This window comes from Trachurus trachurus (genome assembly GCF_905171665.1).
Source record: "Trachurus trachurus genome assembly, chromosome: 1".
Lineage (NCBI taxonomy): Eukaryota > Metazoa > Chordata > Actinopteri > Carangiformes > Carangidae > Trachurus > Trachurus trachurus.
This window is the reverse complement of record NC_139891.1, coordinates 28,003,287-28,013,131: the sequence shown is the minus strand read 5'-3', so window position 1 is coordinate 28,013,131 and position 9,845 is coordinate 28,003,287. Positions and strand designations below refer to the sequence as shown.

Sequence of the window (9,845 nt, the reverse complement as noted above, 5' to 3'; positions counted from 1 at the left end):
TCTGATCAGCTGTAGATCAATGAGATAATCACGCCCTCCATCAGGGTTGGAGAGCTGGGATGTTCGGGCATATAATCACTAGTCCGACTGGACTTAACCTGTTCACGCAGGCCCCCTAGTGGTTGGGACGCCGGCGTCCCAAATCAATAACACATGAACGGTGTCCTTAATATAACGAAACGTAGGCATGCTGTAATGAAAACTCCACCACAGACCTTTTAAGGACACCTTCGGCAACATGTAGGAAAAAAAATGAAGTTTCTGGGTGCTACGGTTTTTTCACAGTCACTGAAAATGTCTCAAACAATATCAGACTACGGCAGCCCACAAGTGACGTCACGTCAACAACGAAGGTGATTTAAACATATATGTACCATCTGTACACCTCTTCTTTCACCACCAAAAAATCATAAACTGTCATATAAACAAAAGCAAAGCACAAAAATGCAGTTTTTACCCCATTAAAGGTTTAAACAAGCCTGCTCACTCAACATAAACAAACCCGGAAGTCATTTTCGAGTGCCGAAAAATACGGACATTTGTCAATGATAGACCCACTAAAACACTGAATAAAATTACAAGCTTACCCTCTTTTTCAAGCTGAAGATGTGCTCGACAAAACAGGCATGGGCCATTTAATCCATCGTGACCAGATAATCCATTAATGGTTACGTTTACCCGCAGTGCTAATGCTATGAGCTATTATCCGTCAGGGGACAGCTCTCCATTCCGACACACCTCCACTTCGACACCCCGCTGTTCCGAAATACCCCCACTTCGAAACACCGCTACTCCGACACCCCCCCCTCCCCCCGCAGCTGTCCAAGGTGCTGAACCGCGTGACGTTGTTTACATTCTGCTTTGTGGCTTGTCTGTGAAACGTGCGCTGCTCAGGGACTGGGCAGATCTGTCCCACTTGCTTTCTCCCCGACTCCGTTGTTGGAGATCTCCCACACAGTAGGCCTAATAGAAATAAACTTTTTTTCTTTTTCTCCCCCCCTGCTCCGCTCGAGCGCGGCTGAACCCGGCTTGAGCTCACACGGGCGCGAGGCTGCTGCAGCCGCCGCTCGTGCTGACAGCTGACTGAGGGAGATGCTTTGGTTGGGCTTAGGCAATGAAGAAAGGAGTTGGTTAAGTTTAGTAAAAAGACCAGGTAGAGGCTAGACAGGCTAGAAGCATGATGGACATTATATGTCATTAATATGAAGTATTTGCTTGTTTTGCAGTTAATTATGCACATGATCCGTTTGACCCCAAAAAGGAAAAAAGGATCAATGCGCACTGCGCACTGGGGGTATCCCCCAATAGCCTTTTCGGAGTAGCGGGGTCTTTAGAAAAAATAGAAAACCCCGCTATTACGATGAATGGAAGTCTATTGTCGGAAAGGCGGGGCTTCGGAAAGGCGGGGTGTAACCTATCCGTCAGACTGCGCACCCGCTTTGCGCATCTCTCGTCGCCTGTCAATCAAAGTCACGGGGGTGAAAACTTTTTGGTCCAATAGCAGAGACTCTAAGGTGGGACCTGATGTATAATGATCCCTGATTGGGCAAAGCTTAAGCCTGCACCCAGCTGGTTCATGTGGTTCCCTCTCCCCCTAGTGTCAACAAGTAAGCAATACAAGTATCCACAAAAAGTGTGTTTTTACTGCCCAAGTTTAATTAAAATAATAATAAAAGACAAAATGAACTATTTCAAATGTCCTTGTTAATTTAAGCCATCACTGATGGTTGTGGGATGTTTACTTCTGGAGTTTTAAAGGAAAATTACAATATAATACAGGCGAAAATAGGTCAAATTCCTGTTTGGATGGGTTTTGGACACTAAATATTTATCCCCATAAATTAAATTTTCAAATGGCATTTTACTTATGTAACTGGTGTTCCTAAAAGCCATCAAGTATGTGATTGGCCCCAGTAAGTTATCTGTTGGAAAAAAAAAAATCTCACTAAAATCTTGCAGTGTGCATTTTAGCCAAATTGGACAATTTTGGACAGTTTTTGCACGCTGTACATCGCCAAGGGACACTGTTTGGAAAAACTCTATAGTGCCTCAGTAGTTTTACATATCAACCTAAAATTTGGTACATATGTGGACAGGGAGTGTGTGAACCATATATGTAAAATTCAACCTGTTTTATAATTAGGATTTTGATATATCACCTTTTCACCAAAAATTTCAAACTCGTTTTTTTTTTTTTCAAAAAAAAATTGTAATTTCAGAAGCCCATTTTTTTATGGAATGACTCAATTCAATATTTTATAGATATAGATGTAAAGGGACAAAGGTTTTCTTTCATTTAAGCCATTAACCATAGTTGTGGGATTAGTACTTCTGTAAATAAAAAGCTTTAATTGCATTGATACAAAAACAGGCGGAAATTGCCAAAAATTGCCTCTGCATGAAGAGGTTAATGCCAACAATAACCTCTGAATCAAAATGATCAGAAAATGTGTTTTTTTTTCTTTCCTACTGATCTTGTTTCAAAATCACTGTCAGACATGATAACTCTGTTGAACAGGTTCATGCACTGATGTATTGAAATTCAGTTTCTTTGTTTTTTTCTGATAAAAAAAATGTATTTAGTGATTATTGTTTGTGATTGATGCTGTTCTGAGTGATTATTAAATAAATAAACTTGATTGTTTCAACTCTGCTTTTATTGTTGAAGTTGTCATTTTTAGTATCAGTTTAATTCCTCATAGAAAATTATCTCATAATGATTTTGTTTTTTCCTGTATTATTTTTCAACTAGTAGCACATGCTAATTGGCATTAAATTAAACAAAGCAATGCATTTTAAGTGACATGGGAACAATCAACTTTTGTTCAGCCAGCTAGTTTTTCACTATGTTAAACAGTTTTAGTTTGTTACGATGGAGTATTAGGGCCACGTTGACAGTGATTTTAAATTAGATCTGCAAATTAGTGCTGTAGTGAAGTCCAGCTTCTTTCAGATTAGGCAGCTGGCAAAGGTGAAGCCTTTCCTCGCACTAAAGCACTTTGAGACAGTGATCCACACCTTTATAACATCTCAGCTGGATTACTGCAATGCACTTTGTTTTGGAGTCAGTCAGTCCTCCCTCGCACGTCTCCAGCTGGTGCAAAATGCAGCCCCTCGCCTCCTAACTGGAGCACGTAAGAGGGAGCATATAACTCCCACCCTGGCCTCCCTCCACTGGCTGCCTGTGCACTTTACAGTCCATTTTAAGATGATTTTATTTGTTTTTAAGTCTTTAAATGGTCTGGCCCCCCCTTCCCTCTCTGAGCTCCTTCAACCCTACGCTCCTGCTCGGTGCCTCAGGTCAGCTGACCTGCTGCTCCTGGAGGTACCGAGGTCCAGACGGAAGCTCAGAGGGGACAGAGCTTTCTCCACTGCTGCTCCAAGATTATGGAACGAGCTGCCGTTGCACATCAGACAAGTCTCCTCACTGTCCATTTTAAAACTAGTCTTAAAACCCATTTTTACTCCCTGGCTTTAACTCTGCATGAGACTCTGCTCTTGTTTTAGTGTTTCATGGTTTGCTTTTATTTATTGTTTTATTGTTTCTAATTGCTTTTAAAAACAATGAAACAACTATTCTACTGTCTGTTTTATTTATTTTATTGCCTTTAATTATTTTATGTCTCTATGTACAGCACTTTGTCTTAAATTATGGTTGTTTTAAAATGCTATATGAACAAAGTTGAGTTGAAAGTTGAGAGATGAGTATGCACCTGATGGTGTCGTATATGAAAGTGTCCAAATCCTATGGTCCACATGGAAAGGCTATAACTCCCATAAGACCATCACCATGAAAATCAGATCAGTCACTAAGTATCCATTCACTTATTGATCTGATCAGCTGTAGATCAATGAGATAATCACGCCCTCCATCAGGGTTGGAGAGCTGGGATGTTCGGGCATATAATCACTAGTCCGACTGGACTTGATGCCAACAATAACCTCTCAATCAAAATGATCATAAAATGTGTTTTATTTTTTTCTTTCTCAATCATCTTGTTTCAAAATCACTGTCAGACATGGTAACTCTGTTGAACAGGTGCATGCACTGATGTGTTGAAATACAGTTTCTTTGTTTTTCTTTGGTTCGATTCCAGGCTCCTCCTGGCAACATGTCGAAGTGTCCTTGGGAAAGACACTGAACACTTGCCCCCCTGTTCATTGGGTGTACGAATGTGTGTGAATGGTTAGATTTCTGTGCTGCCAAGCGCTGTGTGAATGTGTGTGAAAGGGTGAATGTGACCAACAGTGTAAAGCGCTTTGAGTGGTCCAAGAGACTAGAAAAGCGCTATATAAGTGCAAGTCCATTTACCATTTACCATAACTCTGTTGAACAGGTGCATGCATTTCCTATGTTTTTATACCAGATGCATTTAAATTCAGTTTCCTGATTTTTTTTTTCATATCAAAAATTGTATTTAGTGATTATTGTTTGTGATTGATGCTGATCTGAGTGATTATCAAATAAATACACTTGATTGTTTTAACTTCAATGTTGTCATTTTTTAATATCAGTTTTATTCCTCAGTGTAGAAAATGATCTCACTGTTATTTATAAGGAGTTTCATTTTTCCCTCTATTTTTCTCAACTGGCAGTAGCCTACATGCTAATAATTAGCATTAAATACAAATAAAGATGAGGCTGATTGGAACATCTTTAGTTTCACAAGTCATGAACTGGAGTGTTGGATAAATACAAAATTTGAGCAGATGATGGTGCTGGAGGAGAAGTCATGTGATCATCAGAGTCATCACAGTTCATCCTGTTTGGATCATGTGTCTAAAGTTCACAACACTAACTTCATAGCGGCACTAAAGGATTAAAATTATGATGATTTGACATCTGGGAAACATGAATATCTGTCCAAAGATTTATATCAGTAATATAAGTCTAAACTTTAGGCTACAATGTCTCTTTAATTTTTTTTTTTTTTTTTTTTTACCTTCCTTGTTTTTCATCTGCTGCTGCAACAAGTAAATTTTCCACCTCAAGCTGTATCTTCAAAATAAAGCTAATAATAATTTCCCGACCCTGCTCCTCCTCAACCTTCTCCTCTTCCTCCTCCTCATTCACTGTTGGAGAAAAAATTAGGATCCAAAACAGGGCCAGTTGTGATCGAGGATCTTTATTTCCCACATTCAATGATACGAATGTAAGTATCCAAAAGTGTTCAAAAAGTCAGAAAAATACTCATCAAAGCGTCAATATAACTTCACAAAAATGATTATAAAAGACGGAGATGAAGTTCAGTGCATTAGAGTTTACATCCAAAAATATGGACATAAAGCCGAGCCTGTCCCGGACCAGACTAAACTTCTTATCTCTGTGACTTTGTTTTTATACTGTACTGTAAAAGCCCAGCCTTCTTATTAAAATGAGAGGTGAACATGACACTTCTTCCCCAGTGTACGCCCTGTGATTTGTCCAGATGTCATGTTGCGATCTTTCATCAACATAGTCTCCACCCTACACGGTGACTGTATCACATTTTGCCACGTAGCGAGTTCACCCAAGTTCAGCGTCTTTGGCACCACTCTATCTTGCCGGTGGCCGTTATCTACATTGCCCGACCTTGACTCCCCCTGCAGGTGGCTGCACACGCGAACTTACGGTGCTTTCCCACGCTTTGCACTCATCCCACCTCACTTTTTCAGAACTTTTCCCTTTTTCACGCAACATTCCCCCCTGTGAGACTTGAAATACTCATTAAAGTAAAAATAACATATAATGCATGATTACAGCAGATGGTAATGACAAGACAATCAGTAGCTATACAGTTTCAGAAGGTCAGAACAAGTAGGAGTTTTTTAGCAATTTATCGTTGTGTGATTTACAGAATCAGTTGTACACTTAAAATCAGAAACTAAAAAATACTAAAAACTAAAAGTATGTATTATATGAGTCAGACCGCATTTAGTTGTAACCCATAATAGTGGTAGCATTAAAAATACTAAAAATCCTCAATGGTGCTCAATTTTAATTGTCAATGTATTGAACCACAAAAATGAAGACCCTGAGTTTTTACAGTTAACAGATAGGCTAAACATCTGTCTCCTTCATATATGGTTGTTGGCACATTTTTTATATGTTATTGCTACACTTTATTTTGCAGGTTGCCGTTATCTACGTTGCCCGACCTTCACTCCCCCTGCAGGTGGCTGCACACGCGAACTTAACAGAGCTTTCCCACGCTTCACACTCACCCCTTCCTTCTCTATCATGCGTTTCCTTTTTTTTTTACCCAACATAGCCTGTATAAAAACAGGACCACGGCAGACATCTCCACTTTCAAGTCTCCAACCTTTCAGAGTTTTTCCCTTCACCTCCGCGACAGCGACATGGGTCTTTGGGTAAGTTGAGCAGCTGACTCTCTCACGTTTAATTTACACTAAATATTGTGTATATCTGTTTTTGTGTAAGTAGTTTCTGTTTCATCCTGAGGCAAATGCAAATTACTGAATCAGTAGAAAGTTTATCTGAAAAATCAACCATTTTAATAAAGGATTAATGCTTACTATTTTCAGTTTCCACACTGATCTACAACAGTTAACTGAGTATGTTGGGGTTTGGACCCAGTGGTCACACAAAGCAACACATTTTAAGTCACCATGGTGACTATCAACTTTTGTGTAGCTAGCTAGTTTTTCATTATGTTTAACATAGTTTTTGACGACTGAGTATTAGGGCCTCATTGAGGAGAAAAAAATCACAGACTTTGAGAGTAAAGTTGTAAATTTACGAGAATAAAGACATAATTTTACGAGAAAAAAGTCAGTATTACGAGGACAAAGTCATGAATTTATGAGAATAAAGTCATGTTTGGTGCATTATGTAACAACTAATTACAAAATGTGGCAAGGTTTATATTGCCTTCAAGAAATGTGTCAGATTATTACAAAATGTGGCGTTATTACATCATGAGGTGAACATTTAATACGTTAATACAATGTGCAGCAATGGTGACTCCTCAGTCCTGATCCTTCTTGACTTGAGCGCTGCTTTTGACATGTTGGATCACACATAATGCTGAACCCCTAAATTAATATATAAATAAAGTTCATTATCATATTATTATTGTCTACCCAGGTAACACTGTTAGTGGGGCTGCTGGTTTCGGTGGCATCGGACCAGAGCTACCTGCCCATTGACTGTGATGACGTGTATCGCCATGACAACACCAGCTCCAGTGGGGTGTACACCATCTACCCAGGAGGCCCCACCTCACCCCTGCACGTCCTCTGTGACATGGACACCGACGGGGGCAGATGGACCGTCAGTACACTACACCTCATATCTGATTAGATTTCATATTTGACGATGAGCCCTAAAAAGCCAATTCAAAAGTGGAGTCATTGATTTAAAAAAAAGTATTGTTTCAGTTTTCAACAAGTGTTGTGACTTCTCTCCTTTGAGACTTGTCACTTTGTCAGCTGTTAGAGTTCACATCCTGTGGCAGCTTGCACATTTTTCTCTATGGATAAATATATTTAAAAAAACATTAGTGTATTTAAATAAATGAAAATGTCTGATTTTGTTGACCTAAAATGATATACAGTATGTTGTAATTAAATATAGCCCAATGATATCAAAACATTTTAAAATGTATTTTCTCATGAAGTAGCCCAAGTAAACAATATTTACAGCAGCAAACACTTGTTTTTGGAAAGTCTGAGAAAGTTACCAGTGTCCATGTTGTATAATTTAGTTAGTCCATCACCGCAGCAGTTTGTTGTGATGATGTTCATATCAGGAATCTCTGTCACTTAAACATGTGACAGAGCACAGTGTGACAGAAAAATAAAAGACACTACAGCAACTGTGATGGATGTTTACAGACCAGATAGTCATCAAACTCACCTGGTTCAGTTGAAAAAAATTTTGTTTTTCTTTCTTTTCTAGTTATCTCAGGTCCTGCTAATTGAATACAGTTTCATTTTGGTTGACTGAATTGTTGTGATTCTCCCTTTCAGGTCTTTCAGAGGAGGTTGGATGGGAGTGAAAACTTCTACAGGCCATGGGAACATTACAAGAACGGATTTGGGAATGTAGCAGGGGAGCACTGGCTGGGTGAGTCCTAGAGGGAGAATTACAGTTATATTAAAGTATCTATGGATTAAATATGCTCTCGTTACGTTGTTTTCAGTCACACCAGGCAGCAGCTTTTAGCAAATAAATAAGAAAAAAACAAAAAGAAGCTCTGTACAACCTGCAGCAGCAGCACATGTCAGTCAGACAGTCAGTGAGTGGCTGGTGAACACAGCGGAGCATTTAGCAGTGAAACTGAAAGTATAGAAATATTATAGAGCCTTGATGCAAGAGGTGAAGTGTAATCAGAGCTGTGTGTGTGTGTGTGTGTGTGTGTGTGTGTGTGTGTGTGTGTGTGTGTGTGTGTGTGTGTGTGTGTGTGTGTGTGTGTGTGTGTCCTCAGGTCTGGACAACATCTTCCTGCTGACGATGAGGAAGAAGAACGAGCTGCGGGTGGACATGGAGGACTTTGAGGGAGGGGAGGCCTTTGCTCAGTATTCGTCTTTCTTCGTCGACTCTGAGAGGGAAGGATATCAGCTGGATCTGGGCGGCTTCACAGGAGGAACGGCAGGTGAGGGTCACTTCAGTGGAAATGTTTCCTTTTCTTACTTTTAGGTAGGGTTAGGGTTAGGGTTAACAAATTTATTTTAGCTGGATTAACTGCATTTTTTTCCCCGTTCCAAATTGAAATTACATTTTGACTCTGTTGTTTCTAGGGAACAGTTTATCATTCGCTAACTCCATGAAGTTCACCACCTATGACAAAGACCAGGATGTGTCGGGTGCAAACTGTGCTCAGCATTTTCTTGGTGGATTCTGGTACAGAGACTGCTACAGCTCAAACCCCAACGGCCTGTACGCACCTGATGGTGTCAACTATGAATATGTCTCAGTTGCATGGCCCACATGGAAAGGCTGGAACTCCCTTAAGACCATCACCATGAAAATCAGATCAGTCGCTAAGTATCCATGCACTTATTGATCTGATCAGCTGTAGATCAATGAGATAATCACGCCCTCCATCAGGGTTGGAGAGCTGGGATGTTCGGGCATATAATCACTAGTCCGACTGGACTTAATGCCAACAATAACCTCTGAATCAAAATGACCATAAAATGTGTTTTTTTTTCTTACTCATCTTGTTTCAAAATCACTGTCAGACATGATAACTCTGTTGAACAGGTCCATGCACTGATGTATTGAAATTCAGTTTCTTTGTTTTTTTTCTGATAAAAATAATTGTTTAGTGATGATTATTGTTTATGATTGATGCTGTTCTGAGTGATTATTAAATAAATAAACTTGATTGTTTCAACTTCAATGTTGTTGTTTTTTAGTATCAGTTTTATTCCTCAGTGTAGAAAATGATCTGATTTTTCCTCTGTTTGTCTCAACTGGCAGTACATGCTGATTAGCACTAAATACAAATTAAAGATGAGGCTGATGGGAACATCTTTCGTTTCACAAGTCATGAACTGGAGTGTTGGATAAATGAAGAATTTGAGCAGATGATGGTGCTGGAGGAGAAGTCATGTGATCATCAGAGTCATCACAGTTCATCCTGTTTGGATCATGGGCCCTATTTTCCTGGCGCAACTCAGGGTGGCGCAGCGAGGCGAGCCCTGACGCAGCTGGCGAAGTGGTATTTTCCTCCAGTGCAACAAGGTGCGCAGCGGATTCGGTAAATTGGCAGACTGCTGTGCGCTGAGATGGGAGTGGTCGCGCAGCAGGGGGAGGTGTCGACAGATTCGCCGTGGCGCAGTGACAATTTGTTGCCGATAGACCGCGCGGAGAGTGCGCCGAAAGCTCGCCAGCTCCA

The 9,845-nt window shown here is 40.1% G+C and overlaps 1 protein-coding gene across 1 annotated transcript; it reads left to right on the top strand.

The window, feature by feature from the left end:
• Positions 1–6,339: 6,339 nt before the first annotated feature.
• On the top strand, positions 6,340–9,008 carry LOC310985064 (microfibril-associated glycoprotein 4-like; the record flags this gene model as incomplete). Its single annotated transcript, XM_083970509.1, has 5 exons — positions 6,340–6,351; positions 7,088–7,273; positions 7,972–8,068; positions 8,430–8,597; positions 8,743–9,008. 5 exons carry the CDS (start codon positions 6,340–6,342, stop codon positions 9,006–9,008), a joined length of 729 nt encoding a protein of 242 aa, XP_083826635.1.
• Between the last annotated feature and the right edge of the window lie 837 nt (positions 9,009–9,845).